Below are 27,436 nucleotides of genomic sequence, written 5' to 3'. Positions count from 1 at the left end.
ACGACGGGAGGCGGCTCCGACGGGCCAATCCTGAGTGTCCAGGACGCCCCACCCCTGCAGACCAGGTCTCTCAGTGGCGATCGCCAGTCAACGCAGGCCCTTTGCCCCGCCCAGGCCTGAGCTGAAATCCGCATCTTTCCGGAAATCGCTAGGGGGCGTGGGAGGCGGAGCGCAAAGACAGAGACCCCGCGAAGTCCACTCCCGTGCCGTGTCCCGCCCACCGCCGTCAGGCGACCCAATCAACGCTCAGGAGACGTCTTTAAAGGCCGGCGAAAAGCTTCCTGGGATCCCAAGTATCCACAGGGTGTTAAAGAGCGGTTAGAGTGGGAGGTTTCTCGCGTTCCTAAAGCCTTACAAAGTTCTCGAGGGTCCGGGTTTGAACCTCGGAGGTTGTAGTTCACCGTCTGAAATGTCAAGGGCACTGCCAATTAGATTTGGAAAAGACACAGATAATCCCAGCAAAAACCAGACGAGAAAGTTGACAACTCAACAGTTGTCAAGCCCAAAGCAGGATCATGCAGTTAGTAAGCAAGAAAAAGCCGGTGAAAATGCTAACCATAGAGATACCTAAATTCCTCTTAAGCCAATGGAAGTGGCTCATGCTCGGAACCCTAACACTTGGGTAGTTAAAGACATATGGTGAGTTCCAGGATACAGAGTAAGGCTGTCTGAAAACACAAACGAAAAGCCCTTTGATCCGTTAAAAAGTTAATTTTACGTCTGTAATCCCAGCACTTGGAAGGAGAGACAGAAATTGAAGGCCAATGCCAACTGCGTAGTAAGTTTCAGGCTATCTTGGACTACCCTAAGACCCTGTCTCAAAAACAGCAAAACAGGAACTGGACAAATGACTTCAGAAGATGAGTTCAGCACACACAAATTCACGCAGCTCATAAAATCCTGCAACTCCAATTTCAATGGATCCGAGGCATACACGCGTCAAAAATGAATATTTATTTCTTTTTATCTTGGGTAGATGAGTGTTTTGTCTATAAGTATGGATGTGTGCTACATGTCTACCTGAAATACTCAGAGGCCAGATGAGGGCCTTAGATCTGCTGGCACTGGAGTTATAAATGGTTGGAACCATTGTGTGGGTGCTGAGAACTGAACCCTGCTCCTATAAAAGAGCAGAAAGTACTCTCAACCTTGAAGTCATTGTTCTAATCCCAAGTCCCCTTAAAAACTTATGGGCAGCCGGGCAGGGGTGGCACACGCCTATACTCCCAGCACTTAGGAAGCAGAGGCAGGCGAATTTCTGAGTGCGAGGCCAGCCTGGTCTACAGAGTGAGTTCCAGGACAGCCAGGGCTATACAGAGAAACCCTGTCTCGGAAAAACCAAAAAATAACCAAAACAAAACTTATGGGCTCTAATTAGAATGTGGGTCAGATGGAAACCCAGCACAATGGTAGTTACCTATCAAAATGGGTATTATTCATGAAATTCAAATCAGAATTTCTCAGACCTTTGGTCTCCGGATCCCTTTACACAAACTTTTGAAATCAAACGGACATCCAATAGCTTTGGGTAATGTAGGACAGTCACTGACTTAGAATTAAAAATTGACTGAGGCAGAAGAGACAGCACACCAGTTAAGAGCACTTGTTCTTGCAGAGGACCTGGGCAGAACCCACACCATGGCTCACATCCAGCTTTCTAGCGCCCTCTTCCAGCATCTTTGGGCACTACACTCGTAAGGAGCAACAAGAACTCATAGACTTAAAAATAGACTCTAGCCGGGTGTTGGTGGCACACGCCTGTAATCCCAGCACTCTGGGAGGCAGAGGCAGGTGGATTTCTAAGTTCGAGGCCAGCCTGGTCTACAGAGTGAGTTCCAGGACAGCCAGGGCTATACAGAGAAACCCTGTCTCGAAAAAACCAAATCCAAAAAACCAAAACAAAAAACAAAACAAAACCAAAAAAAAAAAAAAATAGACCCTAAAGATAAGTAAATACAGTTGAAAATTACAAAGTAAAAATGAAAATAGTAGAGATGGAGAGATGGCTCAGTGGTTAAGAGCACTGACTGCTCTTCCAAAGGTCCTGAGTTCAAATCCCAGCAACCACATGGTAGCTCACAATCATCTGTAATGAGATCTGATGCTCTCTTCTGGTGTGTCTGAAAACAGCTACAATGTACTCACATATAATAAATAAATAAATAATGAAAATAGTAAAGGATTGCATATTAACATATTTTATAATCTCTATTTTAAAAGAGAAAAAAAGAGGAACAGTTCTGTGTTACAGTTTTGTAAATCTCTTTAGTATCTGGCTTAGTAGGAGACAGCTGAATCCTTATTCGCTTTTTCATTTCTTTTCGTGTTCTATTGTTTTGGCAGATGAAAACTAACAAATGTAATTATGGAAAAGGGTATATTTTAGCTTTCTCCAGCAACTGGAAATACTCCTCTGCTATAATAAGACACACCAAATAGTACTCTCCCTCTCCATCTCTGTCTCTGCTTTCATATTTTTTTAAAGATTTATTTATTTATTATATGAAGAGGGCATCAGATCTCATTACAGATGGTTGTGAGCCACCATGTGGTTGCTGGGATTTGAACTCAGGACCTCCAGAAGAGCAGCCAGTGCTCTTAACCACTGAGCCATCTCTCCAGCCCCCTGGCTTGTTTGGTTTTTTTTTTTTTTTCTCTCTCTGCTTTATTGGGTTCTATTTATTTACCACCTTCTAAACCTTATTCCAACCTAATCACTTCTAACCCCCACCATGTGTGCTGGGATTGCGCACTGTGCACTGTGCCGAACAACACAATTACTTTTTTTTTTTAAGATTTATTGATTTATTTTATGTATGTGCATACACTGTCACTCTCTTCAGACACCCCAGAAGAAGACATCAGATTCCATCAGATGGTTGTGAGCCACCATGTGGTTGCTGGGATTTGAACTCAGGACCTTCAGAAGGGCAGTCAGTGCTCTTAACCCCTGAGCCATCATCTCTCCAGCCCCCAACACAATTACTTTTTTTGGTTTGTTTTTCCAAATCTACTTTTACTCTCCATTATCTTAAATCTGAGATGGGTCCAGCATCACAGATTCTGGTCCAGTGGCCTTTGCAGGAAGGTTGCTGTTGGATTCTGTCTAAGCGCTTCAGAATTTGGCACAAACCACGCCACTGTTTTCGTCAGCAGAGTTGCTTTTCCCCAGATCACTCAGGTTTTGTTTGGTTTGCCTCCAGGAGTCATGTATTGTTTTTTGCTTTATACACATAAGCACATCTCTTGCCTAAGTAGAATTCAGTTTCATCTCAGGCATAAACGCCTTCAATGTTAAGACGAGCTGTGTGTGTGCTCTCTTCTGTTCCAGAGACCGCGCTTGTAGGTAGCAAAAGTGGCCTTGCACCACAGCCTTCCAGACATGGCTTGCTTTTAGAAGCCCTGTTCCCAGCAGGCCTCCACAGGTGTTAAGATGGCGGAAAAAACAACACACTGCTACTTTAAGGAAAGAGTGGGGGAAGTAAGACACTAAATACCTGTCCACCCTCTACCCCACCCCATCCTGGTCCCCATCCCCCTCTCCCTCTGGACTCATATAGTCCTGGCTGCCTAAACCTCACAATGTAGATCAGACTGGCCCCAAATTTATGGCAATCTTCCTACTTCTGCCTCCAGAGGGCTAGGATTACAAACCATCACCTCCCATCTCTTAACAATTTTCAAAATGGATATGGTTAAAAAGAAATCTTAGGTTTAGCCAGGCGTGGTGGTGCACACCTGTAGTCCCAGCACTTGGGAGGCAGAGGCAGGCGGATTTCTGAGTTCGAGGCCAGCCTGGTCTACAGAGTGAGTTCCAGGACAGCCAGGACTACACAGAGAAACCCTGTCTCGGAAAACCAAAAAAACAAAAAAACAAAAAACAAACAAAAAAAAAAATCTTAGGTTTGTAAATTTGAGTCACTCCAAGCAGATTTTCAGATTAGCAGAAATCACCATTTTCAGATTAGCATAGTGGTTTCACTATGTAGAAACCGAAGCTAGGTTTTGGCACCCTGAATTCCTTTCTTTATTCAAATGTATTTTATGTGCTTTGGTGTTTTGCCTACTGTGGGAGGGTGTCAGATGCCCTGGAACTAGAGTTACAGACAGTTGTTAGCAGCCTGCAGGTGGCTGGGGGGTTGGGTGAGGGGTGAGGTCCTCTGGAAAAACAAGGCCAGTGCATTTACATGGAGAGTGGAATTCAGCTTAATGTGGGGGGTGGCAGTATTGATGCAGACAGGGACATGATCTGATCATTAGAAATGCAATACATTTGGGATACTAATTGAAGGGGCTTAAAAAGAGAGGATTGGGAGGTTTAGAGAAATGTGGCCCTATAGGGATCGAACCTGCGACCTTGGCGCACCTCTAATGGAGAACTTGATAGATTGGCTGAAGAGGAGCTGCAGGCGCCCAACTAACAAATCAAAGATGACCCAGCCGAAAGGTCCTCCCAGCATCCCTCAGTTCTGACCTTACCCTAGAACTCTTTAGACCAGGGTCTGAGCTGCCCTTCCCCCAGAGGCTCTTCCGGCCATTTTGGTTACCTACCTACCCCATGTTTAATGTTTTGCTTCACAGTGCTTGGTTGCTGCGCCTGGTTCCCCTCTTTCCTCCCCTCTGCCCTCTCCTCATGTGACTTAGAGGCATGTTTTCTCTGGAACTGCCAGATGTCTCTACCTTTGGCTGCCACACACACACTTTTAAGATTTATTTATTATAGCCAGGCTGTGGTGGCACACACCTGTAATCCCAGCACTCTGGGAGGCAGAGGCAGGCAGATTTCTGAGTTTGAGGACAGCCTGGTCTACAGAGTGAGTTCCAGGACAGATAGTGCTACACAGAGAAACCCTGTCTTGGAAAAAAAAAATCCAAAAAAAAAAAAAAAAAAAAAAAAAAACCAAAAAAAGATTTATGTATTATTTATGTTATATATATGAGTACACTGTCTTTGTCTTCAGACACACTAGAAGAAGGCACTGAATCCCATTATAGATGGATATGAGCCACCATGTGGTTGCTGGGAATTGAACTCAGGACCTTTGGAAGAACAGTCAGTGCTCTTAACTGCTAAGCCATCTCTCCAGTCCCCTACACTCTTCTTTTTATCTTATCGATAATAAACTTTCTCCTCCACCACACCTAGGAGCAATGATATCCTTTCCTTTCTATTTCTTTTTTAAATTCATCTGGTGCTGAAACACAGTGTTTCAAACCATGAGACAAATGACTGAGACCAGTAATCTCAGTAGTTAGGGAACTGAAGCACCCTGCAGAGTTCACTGCCAAGGAATTTGTGTAGATGACCCTGACTTTAAAATAATCAAGAAAAGTAATGTAGCCTGTCATGGTAGCACATCCCTTTAATCATAGCATGTGGGAAACAGAGGCAGTTGAATCTCTGTGAGTTCAAGGCCAGCCTGGTCTACAAATCGAGTTCCAGGCCAGGCCAGAGTTGTTACACAGAGAAGACCTGTCTGCAGGGGAAGGGGTGCTTAACCTGGACAGAGGAGACTGAGGGCAGGTTCCCAGTTTCACAGTGCTTGTTTGTTATGTACAAGGGATTCAGGGGTTGTTTGCTCTTCCAGAGGTCCTGAGTTCAATTCCCAGCAATCACATGGTGGCTCACAAGCATCTATAATGAGATCTGGTACCCTCGTCTAGTATAGAGGCATGCAGGCAGACAGAACATTGTATCCATAATAAATCTTTGGGCTGGAAAGATGACTCAGTGGCTAAGAGAGACTGCTTTTCCAGAGGTCCCGAGTTCAATTCCCAGTAACCACATGGTAGCTCACAAGCATCTGTGATAGGATCTGATGCCTTCTTCTGGTGTGTGTCTGAAGACAGCTACAGTGTACTCATATAAATAAATAAAACTTTTTAAGGGGGGAGGGGCAGATTCAGAACCAAGAACGAGAAAAAAAAGAAGCTAGGATTACTGGCAGTGGCTTCCTACCTCAGTAATAATGTCTTGGGCTTGGCGTGTAGCTCAGTAGTAAAGTGCTGTGTGCCAGAGTGTGTGTGTGCGTGTGTGTGCAGCTGAGATCTGAAGGAATTGGGTTCCCTGGAACCCTTCTAGGAGGCCGTGAACCACCATGTGGGTGCCGGCAGCAAGTGCCTTTGACCCACCTCTCCAGGCCTATAAAGTGCTTTCTTTTCCTTCCCCCCCCCCCCCCGTGGTTTTTTTTTTTTTTTTTTTTTTTTGAGACAGGGTTTCTCTGTGTAGCCCTGGCTGTCCTGGACTCACTCTGTAGACCAGGCTGGCCTCGAACTCAGAAATCCGCCTGCCTCTGCCTCCCAATATAAAGTGCTTTCTTATCATAAACAAGGCCCAGGATTTGATGCCCAACACCAACACAAGATAAAACAAAGCTAAAAGTTATACTAATATTCTCATTATCAAAGTTATCCAGAATGAGTGGGTTGCCACCTGGTTTTGGAGGCTCAACCCAAGTATTTTCAGGAAGAAGCGGTCTCTTTTGACTGATTTTTGTATGTAATTGCAAAGCTAACCCTTGTTTTCTTTTGTCTTAGTTTTTTGAACAGGAAAGTTGTCACTGTTTTGGTTCTTTTGAGACAAGCTCTCCCTCTGTCACCTAGGCTAGCCTGGTCATCTAGGCTAGCCCTACATAGCCTAAGCTGCTCTTAAACTCCTAGCAATCCTCCTGCCTTGATCCCAAGTACTTGGATTAAGAGGCTTGAATCTGGCCTTGGAAAGTTTGATCAGTTCTATTATCAGTTGGACATCTCATTTATTCACTTAATCACATATTCAATGAATTTTTAATTCATTGAATTAAATTCAGCAATAAATACTGAGAGTCAAACATGACCCTGTGCATGCTAGAAACAAACACCAATGACTTTACTGAGCGTCGAGGATACAATGAATCAATCATATGAGGTTTCTCCTTACTGGAGTTCCCAGCTCAACAATTAGCAGCAACCTAGCTGAGTCAGAGCTAGCACACTTGTTAAAGAATGACAGCCCAGCCATGGTTTTTGCTTAATTCCGTTTCTCTAGATTAACTTGTTAAGGGATGTTCATGGAGATGGAGAAATCCCCATGAAAGTCGCTCACTGGCAAGGACAGGAAAGGGAGACTTTGCATGTGGTGGCCCATGTCTGTAAACTCAGCATTTAAGTGGAAGTATTGAGAAGGTTAAATGCTTCCTTGAGACCCTGTCCACTCAACAGAACCAACAACCAAAATAAAACAAGAATAAATAGAGAGGGTAGGAGGGCGGGAAACAAAAAGAAACCTCAGAACGAATTGATGGTGTCTACCCAGACCATTAATTTACTGCTCTCTGAATGGAACAATGATTCAAGCTGAGAGGTAGGAGCCTCATCCAGGTAGCGATAATAGATAAGATTGGGGGACATTATTGAAGGTGGATTTGATAAATATCAGGTGACAAATATGGTAAGATTTTTCTTTTAAACGCAGACGGACCAAACATCAACGGATTCGTTTCCAAACTCGCGTGTCCTAATTTTTTAGACGGAGCAAGAAATACTAGCAAACGCCTTAAAAGAAAGGCCACAAGCTGGGCAGTGGTGGCGCACGCCTGTAATCCCAGCACTCTGGGAGGCAGAGGCAGACGGATTTCTGAGTTCGAGGCCAGACTGGTCTACAGAGTGAGTTCCAGGACAGCCAGGGCAACACAGAGAAACCCTGTCTCGGAAAAAAAAACCAAATCCAGAAAAAATAGAAAGGCCACAAGTTTGAAGTCAGCTGGATTACGTACCCTGTTATTAAACAAACAAAATCCATCATTAACCATTAATTTTCTACCCTGTAGAGTTATGCGTTCTAAATAATAGTCGATTTCGCTTTTCCAGTTAAAAAGAAAACAAAAACTTAGAAAACTCCCTACAACCTTTAAAAGTGGAAGTAGACGGGGCAGGATTCGTGCAGTACTTTGGGATTTGTAGTTTCTGACTGACTCTGAATCCCAAGGTGCCCTGCGGCGGGTCGTCGCGCCTGCGCAGTGCAGGCGGCGGGCCGCGCAGAGTGAGAGGCTCTTTTGTTCGGCTGAGGGGAGGGCCGTTGGCGGGGCCTGCGGTACGCTGCTTCAGCGGGACGACCGACTTGAGGCCACACGGCTTTTTGCTCCTCTGGCCGCTACTCCCTCGGACCGCCCGACGAAACGCGCGGGTAGCGCGGCACCGATTCCTCTCTGACTCTCGGGCGCTGCTACGAGGTGAAGAGGCGGGCTGGAGGCGGGGGGGAGGGGATGCGGCGACGGCGGGAGGCCGCGGGCGAGCGCGGGCCGCTAACGGAAGAGTGGACTCAGAGGAGTTGGGGGCGCGCCCCGGCCCAGCGCCCAACCGGTCCGCTTCCCGCGCAGAGTTCGCGGGCTGCGGGAATGTGGAGAGGGCGGAGCGGCGATGAGCGGAGCCAGCGGAGGGTTAGCTTTTCAAGAACTGGACGAAGAGCTTATGACCCGAATGAGCAACTTTGGAGTTGGGCGGGAGGGAACTTTGGGACCTCCATATGGGGGACAGGGGTTTTGGGTGTGCGTGGCAGGGACCACGACTTCGTACTCTAGAGGTTTAGAAATGTAACCCGAGAAAGCGGACACGGTGGCAATCGCGGGCAGTCTCCGTAGCACTTGGAGGACTGAAAGAAAAAGTAACCTGAGGTTATTGGGTCCAGTTGCCACTCCCAAAGAAATTTCTCTTGCCGGAGTTACGAAGAAGTAACTTGCAGTAAACTTGGATAGGGGGACTTTGGCTGCTCAAGGTGTGCTAACGGGGAAGAGATTTGTTGAACCCGTCGGGAGGGGGGGTGAGGGTTCAGGCATTTTCTTGACTTTGTCTAAAAGTAGAGTTGCTGGGATAAGTAGGGTAGAAGTCTAGAGTGATCGGGTCAAATGTGGAAGAAAGAGGGGGTCCCCGGGGATTTAGCTTAGTTGGTAGAATGTTCGCCTAGCCCACTGCAAACCCCTGGATTCAGTTCCCAGTACCATATAAATTTGGGCTGGGTGTGAGGGCCTGTACCTGTAATCTTAGCATTTAAGAGCTGCAAACTGGAAGTTCAGAAATTTAAGGCCTTCCATGGCCACCAGGGGAGTCTAGAAAGGGTAAAAAGGCCACTCGCTGCCTTGTGATGGGTGCGAGTAGGGAGGCTGTCGGATTAGCATGTGTAAGACAAGACTCATGAGATAAAAAAGGTTTGTTCTTCCTGTGTAAGCCTGGAGACCTCAGTTTAACTCTTAGTATATAGGTAAAGGTGTTGTAAGTAAAGAACTGACTTCACAATTGACCTCTGATTACAAATGAGGGCTGTGGCAGGGACCTATGAAAGCAGGTGCATGTCCACAAGCAGCGAAAATATTTTTATTAAAAAACAGTATATGAAATATGGAACTCATTTTGGTTTGTTGGTATTAAGGACTTTGCACACATGCAAATTATCGACCACTGAATTATGTTCTAATGCCGTAAAAATTATTTTTTGTTTTTCCAAAAATGAGTTATACTAGAACATAGGGTACCCTCTCCAGTTTTGTGTTAAGAATCATGTCAGCATTTTGGAATAGTTTCAAAAGATCTAAGGTTTTCTGATAGATGTATGACTACAATCAAGAAATTGGTGCCTGTGCATTCTCATAGATGCTCTCTAGGCATATCTGGTGTTTAGAAAGGAGCCCAGTTCTGCATTGGCGCACTCCTGTAATCCCCGCCAGCACTTCGGAGGTGAGACGGGAGCAGCAGGGGTTCGAGGCCTAGGGGAAGGAGTCCTGTGCTCCTTAAAATATTTGGGTAGTGAAAGATCATTTCTGGTTTTCTATTTGGTCACAGTTTTTTATCAATAGTATTATGGCAGATTTTTAAACCCTCCCTTCTAGGTATTTTTCTGAGCAGTTAAGAAAGGAAAAAAAGCCAGGCGTCGTGGCACACGCTTGTAATCCCAACACTTGGGAGGCAGAGGCAGGTGAATTTCTGAGTTGGAGGCCAGCCTGTTCTACAGAGTGAGTTCCAGGACCGCCGGGACTACACAGAGAAACCCTGTCTCGAAAAACCAAAAAAAAAGAAAAAAAAAAAAGGAAAAATTTGTTTCCCTCCCTCTCCTCCTCCCCCTCCCCCTCCCTCCCCTCCCTCTCTCTCCCTCTCTCTCTCTCTCTCTCTCTCAAGATTTATTTGGGGCCGGAGAAATGGCTCAGCGGTTAAGAACACCGATTGCTTTTCCAGAGGTCCTGAGTTCAATTCCCAGCAACCACATGGTGGCTCACAACCATCTGTAATGGGTCTGGTGCCCTCTTCTTGTATGTCTGAAGAGAGCAATGGTGGTGTACTCATGGATAAAATAAATAAAATTTTAAAATATTTACTTATTTAATGAATGTGAGTATTATTACATAAACATTCATGAACACCAGAAAAGGGCATCAGATCCCTTTAAAGATGGTTGTGAGCCACCATGTGGTTGCTGGGAATTGTACTCAGTACCTCTGGAAGAGCAGTTAGTGCTCTTAACGACTGAGCCATCTCTCCAGCCCCTCCCCCCTTTTAGTTTTTAAAAGTGGGGGGTGGGGTCTGCTGTGACTTATGTAAATCAGGAACATCTTTGGGAGTGGGGGTCGATTTCTTCTGTTACACTAGTTGTAGTGATTCAATGCTGGTCATTAGGCTTGTCAGACCATTGGTTGTTTAAGATTTATTTGTTATATGTAAGTACACTGTAGCTGACTTCAGACACACCAGAAGAGAGGGAGTCAGATCTCCTTATGGATGGTTGTTATATTTGGATTTTATCATCTATATCCTAAAGTGGCTTGGAACTCACTTTGTAGCCTAGACTGGCCTTGAATTGAGATTTTTTTTTTTAGGTGTGCGCCATCATACCTAGCTGACAGTTTTATTTTTAATGTGTCTTGCTTTTTGCAGTGATGAAGAGTAGGATTCAGGGCCTCTTACATGTTAGGCAAGCACTCCACACTATTCCAGTGTGGCAAGCTTTCTACTGATGAGCTATACGTCTACTAAATTTGGGGAAATGTGCTGGTTTTTAATATTTTGTTTTTCTGTTGTGGTAGTGCACTGAATTGAACCCCAAAACTCACATGCTCTGCTGCTGAGCTGTACTCTGACCTTCTTAATATTTTTTGTGTGAAGTTGTGTATAAAGTAAAATTTTGTGTATATTTCACAGGTGGATATGATGGCATGTGTCTATAATACGTCAGGAAGGAGAGACAGGGTAGAAACTGTTGCATGGAGTTTGAGAACAGTCTAGTCTATATAATAAGAGCCATGCTAGCCTGGATCATAGAGTGAGACCTGGCTGAAGAAAAAACAAAACAGGCTAGACCTTTGAGATGACTTGATGGATAAAGGCACTTCCCACCAAGCCTGACAACCTATGATTCCAGAACTGACATAGTAAAAGAAGGGATTGGCTTATCAAAGTTATCCTCTGTCCCAGTGTTCCCTGCTACAAGCAGTAAATAGAGGTGGATGCAGAAGGAGGAGGAGTCACTTGCTTGAAACCAACCTAGGTTACAGAGTTGAGATCCTGGCACTGAAAAGAAAACGCAGGGTGGAGTGTGTGTGTATGTGTGAGAAGCACAGGGTGGGGGTGTGTGGTTGGGGTTGCAAAGCTCTGGATTCAATCTGCAGCAACCAATTCTGCATTCCCATCCAGACTCTGAAAAATAATACAAAAACCAAATTAATACTCATGCTAGATGTGAATGTTGCACAAATTCCTGTTTTTCATCAGATTTTGCATCTGGAAAGCATTTGGGTTTTTGTTTTTGTTTGTTTGGTTGGTTGGTTTTTTGGATTTGGTTTTTTTTGAGACAGGGTTTCTCTGTGTAGCCCTGGCTGTCCTGGAGCTCACGCTGTAGACCAGGCTGGCCTTGAACTCAGAAATTCGCCTGCCTCTGCCTCCCAGAGTGCTGGGATTACAGGCATGCGCCACCACCACCCGGCTTGGAAAGCATTTGTTTCATAAACAGTAAAATAACAAGCCATTTAAAATTAGTTTAGAAATAAGAGTGGCACCTGTACAATGAGTGCCTTCACGTGTGTTTTATCACTGGTGTCTTTGCCAGTTATTACAGCAAAGATACCTTGGCTTGTCTTGTTTTCTTTTCAGGGATTATTGATCAGATTGGTCATTCCCTAAAAAGCTGGCAGCTTTGTATTTTTATGATTTGCACAGGATTCAGAATTCCAATTGTGTGTCTGAGGGAAAATAGAAACAATGCTTTGGGGATTCCAAGGAAATAGTTATTTGGTTAGATTGAGCATTATGAGGGAGGAAGAAAAGGTAGGGTTTTGACAGAATGAAGACAATAGGGAAGCAGGCCTTCTAATGAGTGACATTTAAACTAATAACTCTGGGTGGGATAGCTCATCCCTGTCAACACTCAGGAGGCTGAGGCAAAAAATTGTAAGAGTTTGAGCTCAGCCTAGGCTACAGTGAAACCCTATCTGGAAAAAGAATAGCCTGGCATTGCAATTTTTACTTGGCATCGTGGTACTTAGTCGGCTTTTGTAAGAAAATCCCTGGGTTTTAGGCTTTGTTACAGGTTGAGTTCTAGTTAGCCTAGGCTGAGATAAGACCCTGCCTAAAAGTTTAAAAATAAGAATGTGTTGGGAGGTGTTTATCTAAAATAAAATAGGTGTGTGTTGCAGGATATTTGATCACATTGTGAACCCCCGAGATCTATTTACTGGAAAATCCTGTTTTAAGTTGTGGTGTGACTCTGCCTTAGCACACACCTTTCATCTAAGAGTTTTCTGCTTGAATATTGTAAACTAAACAGGATTAAATAAAGTCACCCATAGGTCAAGAAGGTGAGCAGGCAGCCCGTTGACCGGAAGTGAGTGTAAAGATTAAGAAGCAGAGTAACTGGGAGTTAGGACGCCTAGAGACATAAGGAAGAGGAAGTAGAAGGGAGCGATGTTGACCGGGGATTCATTCTGGAAGTTGGCTGAGGAGGAAGATGAGCTGGGTGCTTTCCCTGACTCTGAGCTATCAGGCTTTCACCCCAGCATCTGGCTCCTCAGTCTTCATTGGTAAAATCAAACAATTGAGATTTTGTTAAAATACAACAGGTATGCCTATAATCCCCAGCTCTGAGAAGCTCTAGTAGAATCAGTTTAAAGTCAGCCAGTCAGCTATATAGTGACCCAACCAGTGGCTTTAAGACAAAAGTGTGGAAAGAGGCAGGAAGAAGCGGGTAGTAGGCCATTGTCCGCTTTATTGGTTATTAATAGAAATATGTATCTAATACCTTAAGTCTGAAGCCACCATCTCTCAAATTTGTTACAAAAGTTTACAGTATAGATCCCCAGACTGAGTTCATACTTATATAATAGGTTTTTAGATACTTTCTGTAAGTAAATTCTTTTGTTGAAAGTTTTCTATTATATCCAAGATTTTGCTTCTTACCTATTTTACATATTTTTCTCCCACTGGATATTATTTGCATTTGCTTCACCAGTTTTGTTATTTCAATGTTATTTCAATTTGCTGCCTGTGGCAGGTTTTTAAAAAGTCTTGCACTGGAAGTTTGTTAATTTAGGGTACTATGCTAGGGTTTGAAGCTAGGGCTTTTTACTCCGCTGGAAGCTGCTATGCAGGTGGGCTTAGGAAATGTGGGCTTGGGGTTGTGGTTGCTCTTGTGGCACTCTTTTATCTCTGGTTTCTTGTAGGTGTGTGTGTGTGTGTGTGTGTGTGTGTGTGTGTGTGTGTGTGTGTGTGTGTGTGTGTGTAAGCCTGAAGAGGGAGTCAAGTGAAATCCCATGAATTGGAGTTAATAGATATTTGTGAGCTGCCTTGTGGGTACTTTACCTAAGTCCTCTCTGTGAGAGCAACAAGTTCTCTTAATTGCTCAGTTACCTCTTTAGTCCCCAGTAGGCTGGTTTTGAGAAAGGAAGTTTATTGCAGGCTTGCCTCAGATTCACCTTCCTTAGCCTCCTGACTGCTGGAATTACAGCCATATAGTGCTTTACTTCTGAGGCGTCTATATTCTAGAACTACAATAGGCCTGCTCGTGCATTTCAACATTTTTCTTGTGCAGAGTTGAAATTTTTAATTAAAATTCATTTATTTTATGTATAAGAGTACAGTGTAGCTATCTTCTGAAACACCAGAAGAGGGCATCAGATCCCATTACAGATGGTTGTGAGCTACCATGTGGTTGCTGGGAATTGAACTCTGGACCTCTGGTAGAATAGTCAGTGCTCTTAACCACTGAACCATCTCTCCAGCCCCAAAAGTGAATTCTCGGTGCACTGGTTTTCAGATAACCTTCTGTTAAAGACTGTATGAACTGGTTACACTAGACTGGCCTTGAACTCACAAAGATCCTCCTGCTTCTGCCTCCTGAGTGATAGTGATAGGATTAAAGGCTTATACCACCACGCCCAGCTAATGCTTAAACTCTTTTAACAAGTGTATCTTGCATAACAACTGACCTTGGGTTGGAGAGACGGTTCCGCAGCTTAAAGGTTTTGTTGCTCTGACTTGGGATTAGTTCCCAACACAACTGAGGTGGCTCACAACCACGTGTAAATCCAACTCCTGGAGATCCCTTTCCTGGCCCGGACTGGCTGGTAGAGATACCTCATTAACAAAACAAAACCCATCTCCTGGTTGGAGAGATGCCTTTAGTTAAAGAGCACTGACTGCTCTTCTGTGGACTTGAGTTCAATTTCCGGCACTCACAAAGTGGCTTATACCATGCTGTAACCACAGTTCTGGGAATCAGATGCCCTCCTTTGGTCTTCTCTGGTACTGCAACATAGCTCCTGTTTAAATACCAAGGAGGGAACAAAATCAAGAAAGCCAAGGGCAGGAAAGACCTGGGCTGGTCTACAAAGAGAATTTCAGGCTACCCAGAAATACACAAGATCCTGTCTAAAACAAAACAACACAAAATAGCTTGATCAGAGTTTCTAATCTTTTTGTTTTCTGACCCCTCAAAACAATTTTATGCTTCTAAATGACAATATAAATTTATAACTCAAGATTCTTCACCATCTTGGGACAGGTATAAAATTAGTTTTTATGACCTCCAGAAATACTGCTTGCTAGCTCTCAGGATATAAGAGTTCCACATATATAATAACTATTTGTATAGTACTTATATATAACAGGTCATCTAGAGATGATTTAAAATACACAGGGTAATGTTAGTAAGGTCCATGCTTATACTGTTCCATGAGACCTGTCTGCTAGTTTTATTATTTAGTAGTCACTGGACTATAACAATGCACTGGTTTTCAGATAATTATCCCTTAAAGACAATGTATAATGAATTAGGACATCGACACAGCTGAATAAACAGAGCTCTTAAGCTGTTGAGCCACCTCTCCAACCACAGTATTGGTTGTTACTGCAAAAAAAAGAGCCTGTATTTTGTTAGAGTTCAGGCTGGCAGGCAGTGGTGGCGCATGCCTTTAATTCCAGCACTTGGGAGGCAGAGGCAGGCGGATTTCTGAGTTCGAGGCCAGCCTGGTCTACATGAGTTCCGGGACAGACAGGACTACATAGAGAAACCGTGTCTCGAAAAAAGAAAAACAAAAAGTTCAGACTGGAGGAATGGCTCAGTGGTTAAGAACAGTGGCTGGTTTCCAGAGGTCCTGGGTTCAATTTTCAGCAACCACATGGTGGCTCACAGGCCCACAGCCATCTATAATGTGATCTGATGCCCTCTTATGGCATACAGATGTACATGCAGATAGGATTACATAAATAAATTGATAAATCTTTTTTAAAAAATAGAATTCAGGCATTGGCCAGAAAGAAATTTTGTATTGCTATTACAAAAGACCTAAATTCAGTTACTAGCACCCGCAACAGGAGGATCACAGCTGTCAGTAGAACTCTTTTTTTGTTTTGTTTTGTTTTCTAGTAGAACTCTTGATGAGGGAATCTGACACCTGAACTCCTTGAGCAGCTGCACCCACATGCATGCAGTTTTTTAAAAAGTCAGGTTGGGACACTGTAATGTCTTTTTTCACATGTATACATATCTATAGGATGACTGAAAAAGAAAAAGAAAGGCATATGATCCAGGAACCTTTATAGTTTAAAAAAACAATGCGGACTGGAGAGATGACTCAGCATTTAAAAGCACTGGCTGCTCTTCTTGGGTTCCTGAGTTCAAATCCCAACAACCACAACCATCTGTAATGGGATCTGATGTGTGTCTGAAAAGAGCAACAGCGTGCGCATGTATAAAATAAATAAATCTTTTTAAAAAAAAAAAAAAAAACCAGGGCTGGAGAGATGGCTCAGTGGTTAAGGGCATTGACAGCTCTTCCAGAGGTCATGAGTTCAAATCCCAGCAACCACATGGTGGCTCACAACCATCTGTGATGAGATCTGATGCCCTCTTCTGGAGTGTCTGAGGACAGCTACAGTGTACTCATATACATAAATAAATACATCTTTTAAAAAAAAAAAAACCAAAGTATTTTTGTGCATATGCTGAAGTGCATTTCGTGGTTGAACTTTTGGAAGTTGGTTCTTTTCATCTTATTTGAGGCAGGATTTCTTTCTCTGTTGTACTTTGTACTCTAGGCTAGCTGGCTGATTGAGTTTTCTAGCAATTCTGTTTCCACATTCCATCTTGCTATTAGAGTGCTAGGATTAAAGATCACCCTACCATTTCTGGCCTTTTCACATGCTTGCCAGGAATAGAAACTCAGTTGTAAGGTTTAAATGGTTTGCACTTCCTGGTTTTTTGAGAAAGGGTCTCTATGCAGCCAGACTGGGCTTGACCTCACAGAGATCTTCCTGCCTCTGCCTCTCTAGTGCTAAGATTTATTATTTGTAATTATATGTAGGTATGTGCCTGTATGTGGGTATGTGCAGGTGCCTGAGGCAACCAGATACATCCAATCCCTTGGAGCTAGAGTTAACATTTGTGAGCCTAACTCAGTCCTCTGGAAGAGCAGTAACAAGAGTTCTGAACTACTGAGTCATCTCTCCAGGCTCTAGAATTAGATTTCTCAAACTGTACAGAAGAAATAGGTGTTCTAGGAGTTCATAGGTAGCCCTTACTGTGTCTGGCTAGAGGTCAGCCTCGGATTTCTCAGATGCTCTCTTGTCTTTTTGATTTTTGTTTTGAGGTATTGTTTTTCCTTTCCCTGGTACTCACTTAGTAGGCCAGGCTGCCTGGCTACCCAGCAAGCCCTAGGGATCCACCTGTCTATATCTCCTTTGCACTGAAATTAGAAGCACACATCCCAGTGCCTGTGTTGAAAGGATCCTGAAGAACTAAGTCAGGTCCTAATGCTTGCATGATAAGAGCTTTACCAGTTGAAATACCTACTCTGCCCTAGCTGTGTTTTTCTGTGCTAACAACTGCAAGCTATGTTTATACTGGCTTCATAGGTACACCTTTTCTATTTCTTTGAGTAGTTTATACAAACTACAAAGGCAAAAACAAAATGCTTAATTTTGTTTCTGATAACACATATATACAAAATAAACCAGTAAATTATAATATACACATATAATAAGTGCTAGGTGTAATACACAGTTGTAATTCCATGTATTCTGGAAACAGAGGCAGGAGGATTGCAATTCTAAATGAGCTGGGCAATTTGATAAGACCCTGTCTAAAAATAGAGGGGCTAAGATATAGTTCACTGGGAGAGTACTTGCCTAGCACATGCCAAGTCTTGGATTTAATCTCTAGTACTGAAATGAGAAAAGAAGCAAGCACTATTCCTCATGTAAGTAGTGAATCAGTCAGGGTTCTCTAGAGTCACAAAACTCTATGGACTGTCTATATATTAAATGGATGTATTGTAATGATTTACAGTTTGAAGACCAGCTAACCCAGCAGTGGGCATCTGTGAATGAAAGTCCAAGGATGTAATAGTTGCTCAGTCCTGTGAGGCTAGCTGGAATCTTGAAGTAGGTTCCAACAGATATGCTGACAAGTAAGTGCAAGGAGGTGAAAAACAGTGAGCCTTCCTTCTTTCGTTGTCCTTATATAGGCCTTCAGCAGAAGGAATCGCCCAGACTAAAGGTGTGTACCACCACATCTGAATTTGGAACTTGCTCTGTCCCTGGTTGGCCTTGAACTCAAGGATCTGCTTGCCTCAGTCTTCTGGGATTAAAAGTGTGTACTACCTTGCTTGGGCCTAAGTTTTTCATGGCCACTGTGCTTCAAGATCTGGATCAAAAATGTGTCATCCCAAGTTAAGGTCCAGGTCAGAAAGAAGCCTATGTTTTCCAGCCTCAAGATCTTAGCCACATGTGTGCCCTCCATTTTTAGATTATAGTTCATTCCAAGATGTAGTCAAGCTGACAACCAGGAACAGCCATCATAAATAGTTTTATTTATTATTATTATGCATGTAGAAGTGAGGGACCAGATCTTGGGTACAGACTTTATCTTAGAGAACCTGGCCTAAGGTTAAACTCAAGCTAACAAACTAGCACCTAACACCAGCCCAGGTTACTCCCCAACAGATCTGTACCTCCAGGTTACAAGCCTGCCTCTGGCACTTCACTTCCTAACAGCCATCAATCAGGGAAGAGCAGAAGTTTATGGCTTGGCTCGCAGCAGCCAGTTACGTTAAAGGCCATAATGCCTCCCATGATTCATGAACCAGACTAGAAACCTTGCTTGTTTGTTTGCCTCTATAAATGCTTGCCTGAAACTGGACGTGGGGATCAACCTTACTATTGTCAGGGTTGGTGGGGAGCCCACACTCAAGCTTGTAATAGAGAGACCCTAATGCATTGCATCAGAACCGGCTCCTTGGTGTCTTTTGGGGTTACTGAATGCTTCCAGTCACAACAGAAGCATACATACATGCTGGTACATGGGTGAAGGTTTGTCTGGAGTTGGTCCTCTCCTGCCACCTTGTGGGGTCTGAAGGTGGAGTGCAGGGCTCTTCTGTAACTGGCCCTGGGAAAGTTGGAGAGAAAAGCAGTGTCTTGTCTTAAAAGAACTACATTTATACTGTTTTTGGTTCATTGAGATACCAGACAAAATTGATGGCTTAAAATCATTATTTTCAAGCTAAATAATGTGGTACACACTTGAACTGTAGAGGTGCCACTCAGTACTACACATTTTACCTTTAGCCCTATTGTTTTGTTTTCAAGACAGGGTTTCTCTATTTGGCTGGTAATTTTAAGGTTTCAGACCTTAAAAATCAAAACAAAACAAGAAATGCACACGTTTAATTCTAGCACTCAGGATATAGGGGCAGGAGGATCTCTTGAGTGTTCCAGAATACCAGGGCTACATAGAGAAACCCTGTCTCAGAAAATAAATAAGTAGAAAAAATTAAAACAACTAGAATTAAATGGATTAAAGGTAAGATATTTAGGGAACTACACTTTTTACAACTTTTTTTTTTTTTTTGGATTTGGTGTTTTTGAGACAGGGTTTCTCTGTATAGCCCTGGCTTTCCTGGAACTCACTCTGTAGACCAGGCTGGCCTCAAACTCAGAAATCCGCCTGCCTCTGCCTCCCAGAGTGCTGGGATTACAGGCATGTGCCACCCCCACCCCCCACCCCCACACCCCCCACCCCCCACCCATCCCCACCCCCGCAAGAACTACACTTTTTATACTAGGAAAATATCTGTATTTTATGGGTTTCCTGAGGGTTATTATACAAACAGGGATAGCCTTTAACTCTTGGTCCTCCTGCTAAGGTCATAGGCACGTGTGCACTACCATGCCAAGTTTTTAGTGGTCAGATTCAGAGTTTCATTCATGTGGAGTAAGCAGTCTACCAATTGAGCTATTATATCCCCAGTTATATTTGGGTTTTTTGTTTTTGTTTTTATCAAGCAAAACCAACGTCTAATTCCCTATATAGTCCCGGGGGGTGGGGGGTGGGGGGGTGTCTGTATCTGCTGTCTGGCTTGAAGCATGTTTTAGAAAAAAAATAAACTAGGGACCTGTAAAGTAAAGCGCTTGCCATGCAAGCCGGGTGGCCTTGAGATGTTTATAGGAACCCATGGGAAGGCAGGAGAGGACCAACTCTACAGAAGGTCTGCCTCAAAAGAGGGGGAAAAAAGGTAACTTTAATGATAGCTACCTTTCCCTGCTTTTTTTTTTTTTTTTTTTTTTTTGGTTTTTTTTTTTTTGAGACAGGGTTTCTTTGTATAGCCCTGGCTGTCCTGGAACTCACTCTGTAGACCAGGCTGGCCTCCGAACTCAGAAATCCACCTGCCTCTGCCTCCCAGAGTGCTGGGATTACAGGCGTGCGCTACCACCACCCGGCTCCCTGCTTATTTTCTGAGTTATTACAGTTCTCCACCTTAAATTAATACTTATTCTGTTGCCTTTTTAAAGATGTATTTATTTAATATATCTGAGTATACTTACTATCTTCAGATACACCAGAAGAGGGCATCAGATTGAAAAACCAAAAAAAAAAAGTTATAAATGGATATATTCAGAAATTCTTCCCACATGTTGTGGTACAGACCTATAATTCTATCACTAAGAAAGCTGAGGACAGCTTGGGCTTCATAATAAGTCCTTGTCCAAAGGGAAAGAAAAGACAATAATTTGCTATGAGACTAATAATTCTGACTTGTCCCTAGCAAACATTGCACCACTGTTGTGAACTGGAGGTGAGTAGAGCATTAGAAGCAGCGCACACCACCTGGGGTTCCCTGGCTCAACTCCATCCAGATACTTACCCAGCCAGTAAGTGTGCCTTAGGCCCTTTTTATTTTCTGTCGTTGTTTATAGCAGTGTCACCCTTCACACCAGAAAGCTGGCGGGTACCATGGGGAAAAAACAAAACAAGAAGAAAGTGGAGGAGGTACTAGAAGAAGAGGAAGAGGAATATGTGGTGGAAAAAGTTCTTGATCGGCGAGTTGTCAAGGGCAAGGTGGAATATCTTCTTAAGTGGAAGGGTTTCTCGGAGTAAGTTTTTTTTTTCTTCTTCCCATCCCGTTTCTCTTAGAGTAAGTTTCATTTACACAGGCAAATTTGGTTACTATGAGAAATCATATGATATGCTTACTTGCAATTCTGTGATGGGTATACCTTGTTTCAATCCTGACCTCCACAGCTGATAGTCTGAAGGACCTACATGCAAAGTAGTATAATTTATGAGAGTTTTTTGTTTTAATGTATTGGGGGGTAGGGGTATGTGTGCCATGTAAGTCCTGAGAGGAAAGTCAGGTCTTCAGGCTTGGCAAATGGCTCGGCTCCTTTTCCCCGTTTAGGCATCTTGCCAGCCTAACACAGTGGTTTCTGAGGATCAGTTTGTATAGGATAGTCCACTTTTGCAAAATAGTCTTTCCTTGAAGAACACAAGTTTCTAAGCCTTTAGTCTCTAACCTCCCCTCCTAGGAAAGTTCTTTATCTTGAACAAAAGTCTAGCTATTGGTTATCATTTAACTCTCTTCCAAGACTAGCTCTTTTCTTAGTATAAAAATGTTGATCTGAATGGAAAGTATAACTTGCTGTGCTTACTGGTTTCAGTGAGGACAACACTTGGGAGCCAGAAGAGAATCTGGATTGCCCTGACCTAATTGCTGAGTTTCTACAATCCCAGAAAACAGCTCATGAGACAGAGAAATCAGAGGGAGGCAAGCGCAAAGCTGATTCTGATTCTGAAGATAAAGGAGAGGAAAGTAAACCAAAGAAGAAGAAGGAAGAGGTAAGGCTAGAACTAGGAATCCTCACCAGCCAGAGGATTCTCTAGCAGTTTGGTTCTGCCAACTGTCTCTCCTGGTTTCACCTTCTTTTTTTTTTTATTTTTTTTTCTTTTTATGTACTTATTTTAGATAAGGTCTTGCATAGAAGCCTAGGCTGGTCTGTAATTTTGTATCCCAAGTTTGCCTTAAACTTGTGGTAATCCTCCTTTCTTAGCCTTGTAAGTTTTGAGATAATAGGTCTAACTGTTGAGATTATGGGTATGAACTACTATACTGGACTTTGTTCCTTTATCTCAGAAGTCATGTCCTCTATGTGTCTTCAGAAATAAGCTAATGTTTTAAAGGGATTTGGGGGTCAGCCCTGTCCATAGCTGTAATCCTGGCAATCAGAAAGAAGAGGGCCAGAGGATCAGGGATAAGAGGCCTGGACTGCAGGAGACCTTGTCTCAGCAAAACATAACACACAAGAGAAAAGCTGTTCTAAAAAATAAAACAAGCCTGTAATCCCAGCACTCTGGGAGGCAGAGGCAGGTGGATTTCTGAGTTCGAGGCCAGCCTGGTCTACAGAGTGAGTTCCAGGACAGCCAGGGCTATACAGAGAAACCCTGTCTCAAAAAACCAAATCCAAAAAACCAAAAAAAGAAAAAAAAAAAACGAACAAAAGATTTGAGATGGCTATTTTGTTTTCTTTAGTATCTTAAGTAACTTACCTTTGACTTTCTCTTGCTTGGGGTATATATCCTGTTTGTGCTGGAAAGACCTCATGTACTTCAGACATCTAACACATGGTGTGGGAAGCAGAGGAAGCCCTGATTGGATGTTGGATTACATTTCTTAAAAATAACTAACTTTGTTCTGGATATAGTCCTATGTCAATAAAGGCTCTACCCATCTGGTTTTTACAGTCAGAAAAGCCACGAGGGTTTGCCCGGGGTTTGGACCCAGAACGGATTATTGGAGCTACTGACTCCAGTGGAGAGCTCATGTTCCTGATGAAATGGTGAGTCTCCCAGTGTTTCTGTGTGGTTGTTTTTTTCCCTTCTCCCTATCTGTTCTATGCCAGAGGAAAAGAGCTGGATCTTCGAAATTCCAGTCGCCCAGGTGTGAAATCTTTAAGATGACATAGTCCTTCGATAGTGACCCTCGGCCTGACTACCAACCTGGACTCATGAGTTACAGGTAGGGGCCCTTAGGATTTTCAGATCTTCACCTTTTTTTGTTGTTGTTGTTAGGTGGGAAAGGCTATGGAGAGGAATCACATTTCAGTTCTGTTAAGAAAAAATTTCTGAAATGTGATAGAATCACTCTCCTTCTTTGCCACCTTCTTAGTAAAGATGAAGCTGACCCCATAAACATAAACAAGGCTCTGTTCATGTTTGAGGGCTAGGAAAGAAAGAATTTATAGAATTTATTTTGAAGACTAAATTTACAGAATGAGCCAGCGGGGGTCAGCGAGTCGTCCTTTGTGTTCCTGAACATAATGTAAGGCTGTTCTTTCTACTATGTATATGAATGGCAACAACTCTGATGTGCTCTAAGAAGAATGAAACAATGGGTACTGTTTGTTAGCACTATTGAGTCTCGCTTGCTAAATATGCTTGTATTCGCTGTGTCTTACCTTGCTGACAGCATAGTAGTGGGCTTCTATGACTAGCATGTAGTACAGTAGCATTAGGGAATGAGAATGGGAAACTTTGTCTGCGTTATAATCTTGTAGGACCACTATGATATGTGCTATCCATTGCTGACCAGAACATTGTTATGCAGCACATGACAACAGGACTTTCTAATAGTTTAATGAAAAGGAGTTCAAGTCAAGAAAAGTAATTTTCTTTGTTTCTTGTTTTGAGACAGTTTTATTCTAGTCTAGGCTTGCCTTGAACTCGAAATCTTCCTGCCCTAGACTCTGTGCTGAGATTACAGGGATTTGCCACCATTCTGGACTAGGAAGAGTAAGTGTTAAGCCATTATCAGTTAAAATAGGATTCTCAAGGCCTGATTGGTCTAGAAATTTCGCTGAAATTGGTATTTGTGGTAGTTGTTCACTACATGACGCCCGAAGAGGTTAAACTCCAATATAGGTGAAGGCCTGTGTCACAGTTAGCTAATCACCTATTTTCTTCCCGGGTGTGCCCTCAGTATTTATTGAATCTGACCTTCATTCAGCTTATTTCATGTAACTTACAGGAGAAAAGAAAAACTGAGTGATAGGATGTATTAAGTAGTTTAGCTAGTACACACTTGCCCCGAGTATATGACAAGTGTGAGTTAAAGAAATATCTCCATAGTGTGTAGGGCTGCAGCCTTGGTCAGGTTTGACGCTGGACACTTAAAATCCAACACTTAGATAAAACACAACTATCACCAGTTGAAGGCTAGCCTGGCCTAGAGTATCATGAAAGCATTAACACAGAGAAGAACCGGTCATAACTCATGTGCCACTTTAGCAATAGAGACAATTTGGAATAGAGTAAGAGTTTGCCTTTACAAAACAGGGAGGGAGGGAGGGAGGGAAGTGGGGAATGGCGTAGGGGATTGCATTCTCTAATTTTGGCAGACTCACTATATCTAATGGTTAAGATTTGGTTGTTGGGGACTAGACAGATGGCTCAGGAGTTAATAGCACTAGCTACTCTTCAAAGGTCCTGAGTTCAATTCTCAGCAACCACATGGTGGCTCACAACCATCTATATTAGGACCTAATGTCCTCTTCTGACATGCAGGTGTACTTGGAGTTAGAGCACTCATATACACAAAATAAATAAACTCTGTTAAATTAAAAAAAAAAAGGATGTTGAACTAGGGGGTGTGACTCAGATGGAAACGGTGTGATCCTTTGCCCTGCAAAATAACCCAAATCTTTGCAATAGATTACTAACCACTTTGCAATAGTGGTTACAGATAGAGGGCTTGCCTGGCATGTGCAAGGTTCATGGTTTGAACCCCAGCACCCACTCCTTCACCCTCAAAAGATTGAATTTTGATTGTAAAACCCAAGTTTTAAAAAGTTACATATAAAAGTGTGATGGTTGCACACCTTTGATCCCAACACTTAGAGGCAGAGGCAAGTGGATCTCTGTGAGTTTGAAGCTAGTTGGTCTCCAAATCCAGTTGCAAAACAACATGGAATAGCAGTTTTCAACCTGTGGGTCATGACCCCTTGGGGGCTAAATGACCCTTTAACAGGGGTCACGTATTAGATATCCTTTGTATCAGATGTTTATGTTATGATTCATAGCAGTAGCAAAATTACATTTGTGAAATAACAGCAAAATTTTTTGGTTAGGGGTCAGCACAAGGTGAGGAACTGTATTAAAGGGTCACAGCATTAGGAAGATGAAGCAACACTGATAAATATACACACTCATGGTTCCGAGTATTTGTAGAACACGTACATCTATGTAGTGAAAGGACTTAAACTTACTCCAGAATCTTTGAGTTAAAAGAGGACTATGTTAGATTCCTCTAGGATTCAGTACATTTCCCACCATCTTGGTATGGTTTCTTACAGAAGTTTAAGTGTATCAGCTTATTCTGTGGTTCTCTGTGGCTCTAAACCCTTGTTCATGGTCAGGTTCCGGAGGTTTGTGGTGGTGCCTTGTCACATTCTGTCATGTTTACCTGCCCATGCTGCTGCCTCTTCTAGAATGGACTCAGAGAGCTGAGGATAAATGGATAGAGTTTACTCCTAGTTAACTCCCTATATATAATATATATCATTCTCAGATTTTAATCTTGTCTAACTTCCGAAATTCTAATTAAGCTTTTTTGACCATTTCCAAAGAAGTAGTTGAGTCAGATGACCTACCTTTTGACAAAGTTTCTTAAAGGGTTTTTTTGTTTGTTTGTTTTTTTGTTTGTTTGTTTTGTTTTGTTTTGTTATTTTTCTGTTTTGTGTCGGTTTTTGAGACAGAGTTTCTCTGTATAACCCTGGCTGTCCGAGAATTCACTTTGTAGATCAGACTGGCCTTGAAATCACAGAGACCTGCCCTTAGAAGAGATTTTTTTTTAACAGGAATATCTTTGAGGGGATCATGTGACAACACTCGTCCAGTAAATGCTTGAACCCTCTTTCCTAATTGGTTTCTGGACTTTAGACTTTGAAGCCCCATTCCCTGGGGGGTCCAAACTGGGAGGAGACCACAGCGGCTGATCTCAAAGTTTCATTGTGCTTTGTTCTGCAGGAAAAACTCTGATGAGGCTGACCTGGTCCCTGCCAAGGAAGCCAATGTCAAGTGCCCACAGGTTGTCATATCCTTCTATGAGGAAAGGCTGACGTGGCATTCCTACCCCTCAGAGGATGATGACAAAAAAGACGACAAGAATTAGCCGGGTTGAGTACCAGCCCCTGTCACCTCTGACTGTGGGTTTCAAGGGGGAGGGAAGGAGTTGTCTTGACACCATAGAGGTGGCTTGAGAAGATGTCCTTTGAAGAGCCAGCATAGTTTGTGTGTCCTGCAGCAGCCCAAGTGCTTTAAATTGTTCAAGCTGTGTAGTTTGCACACCCATCCCAGTGGAGGGGAAAGGGTAAGTGTTTCAAGGCAACCTGTTCTGCGATTTGCTAAGAAGCGGTAGGCCTTCCATGAAGGACAAAACCTGCAGAACTGGGGTGTGGGAAAGCAAAAATACTGTCGATCTTCAAAGAACATCTCCACAACCCACAGCCTTCTTCCCAATAGTGTTAACTTCATTTTTACAGCCTAGCATGTGTGTAGTTTTTGGCTATTACTGGTATATTAATTGGGGGGGTGGGAGGGTTGGGACAGGGAGGAAGGGAGATGGGTAGAATCATTTTGGTTAAAATTTGGGGCCTGATTGGGGAAATGATGAAACAGTAGAACAGTTAACTAATCAATTGGTTCTATGTTCAGAATATTTTGCCTTTTCAAAAAAAAAAAAAATGTCATTGGCACCATAAATAAGGACTATGAAAGACTGTTTTGAGTCTGTTAATCCTAAAACCTATAGCCAAGGTGCTCCCAACCTGAGCTCAAAGTGGCCCACAAAGGACAAAGCCAGTTCTGAGTTACCAAAGCTGCCATTTGATGATGGAAACTGACTGGAAAGGGAAAGGGTATTGGCGAGTATATAGAGGCAGACTGCTCTGCCTTAGAGGTGCTAATTCTTGAAGTTGGAGGGAAAAAACCTTTTTCCAATTATAAAGTTACAATGTCAGTTTGTCCATCTAAGCCATTGGCTCGAGTATTGCAGGAGGGCCTGTGGGGATGGGAGAGGAGAGCCTCTACTCTTAGGGTGGAAACTCTTGGAGCCCCCACCTCTCTTTTTGTTTTTGTTTTTTGTTCTTTTGTTTTTGTTTGGGGGGTATATTTCTTTTGTTTTTTTTCCAACTTTGAACCCTGAAACTGCTTGTGGCAGGTTCAGTTACTAACAGCACAAATTCCATTGAGTCAATTCAAGGATTGAATGACTTCACAAGCCCTGGTCTCAGGAGATTAACTTTCATATTGGGGTAATGGTTCACTTGAGAATACAAAATCTTCAGATTAACTGATGTCTAAAATACTGTCTTGAATCATGAGATCCATCAATTTTTAGTATTGTTTAGACCTGCAAATAGAACTACATTGTAAAATCTTATTTAGCATGTGTTAAGATGTATGTAAAAATTTCTTTTTAAGTGTAAACTTCATACCATCCTGTCAGTTTTTGTCTTAATAAAATTATAGATTTCTAATTCTTGATTTCTGTCCTTTTTACCCCCAACCAGGTCTCCTTGTCGTGTTGCCCAGTCTGGCTTAGAACTCTGAATCCTATGCCTCCACGTTCAGCATTGGAATCACATGGGTACATTA

At 42.9% G+C, this 27,436-nt stretch overlaps 1 protein-coding gene across 3 annotated transcripts; it reads left to right on the top strand.

Moving 5' to 3' along the window:
• Positions 1 to 8,000: 8,000 nt before the first annotated feature.
• On the top strand, positions 8,001 to 27,318 carry Cbx1 (chromobox 1). 3 transcript variants are annotated; one of them, XM_052193960.1, is made up of 5 exons: positions 8,001 to 8,210; positions 20,710 to 20,883; positions 21,448 to 21,625; positions 22,505 to 22,623; positions 25,808 to 27,318. In XM_052193960.1, exons 2-5 carry the CDS (start codon positions 20,744 to 20,746, stop codon positions 25,950 to 25,952), a joined length of 582 nt encoding a protein of 193 aa, XP_052049920.1. In that variant the 5' UTR covers positions 8,001 to 8,210; positions 20,710 to 20,743; the 3' UTR covers positions 25,953 to 27,318. The 3 variants fall into 3 exon arrangements, with proteins under 3 accessions (XP_052049920.1, XP_052049921.1, XP_052049918.1); XM_052193961.1 differs by having other exon boundaries at positions 20,707 to 20,883; positions 22,529 to 22,623; XM_052193958.1 differs by having other exon boundaries at positions 20,707 to 20,883.
• Positions 27,319 to 27,436: the final 118 nt, after the last annotated feature.

The sequence above is a fragment of the Apodemus sylvaticus genome, chromosome 10 (assembly GCF_947179515.1).
Source record: "Apodemus sylvaticus chromosome 10, mApoSyl1.1, whole genome shotgun sequence".
Classification (NCBI taxonomy): domain Eukaryota; kingdom Metazoa; phylum Chordata; class Mammalia; order Rodentia; family Muridae; genus Apodemus; species Apodemus sylvaticus.
Note: the sequence above shows the minus strand (reverse complement) of the source record. Positions and strands in the feature narration are given on the sequence as shown.

Excerpts from the sequence above, each read along its gene's own strand:
- Cbx1 (XM_052193960.1), top strand. The coding sequence starts at position 20,744 with ATGGGGAAAAAACAAAACAAGAAGAAAGTGGAGGAGGTACTAGAAGAA. Across the intron at positions 20,884-21,447 it reads AAGTGGAAGGGTTTCTCGGA|TGAGGACAACACTTGGGAGC; the intron begins GTAAGTTTTTTT and ends TACTGGTTTCAG. Across the intron at positions 22,624-25,807 it reads CTCATGTTCCTGATGAAATG|GAAAAACTCTGATGAGGCTG; the intron begins GTGAGTCTCCCA and ends TTTGTTCTGCAG.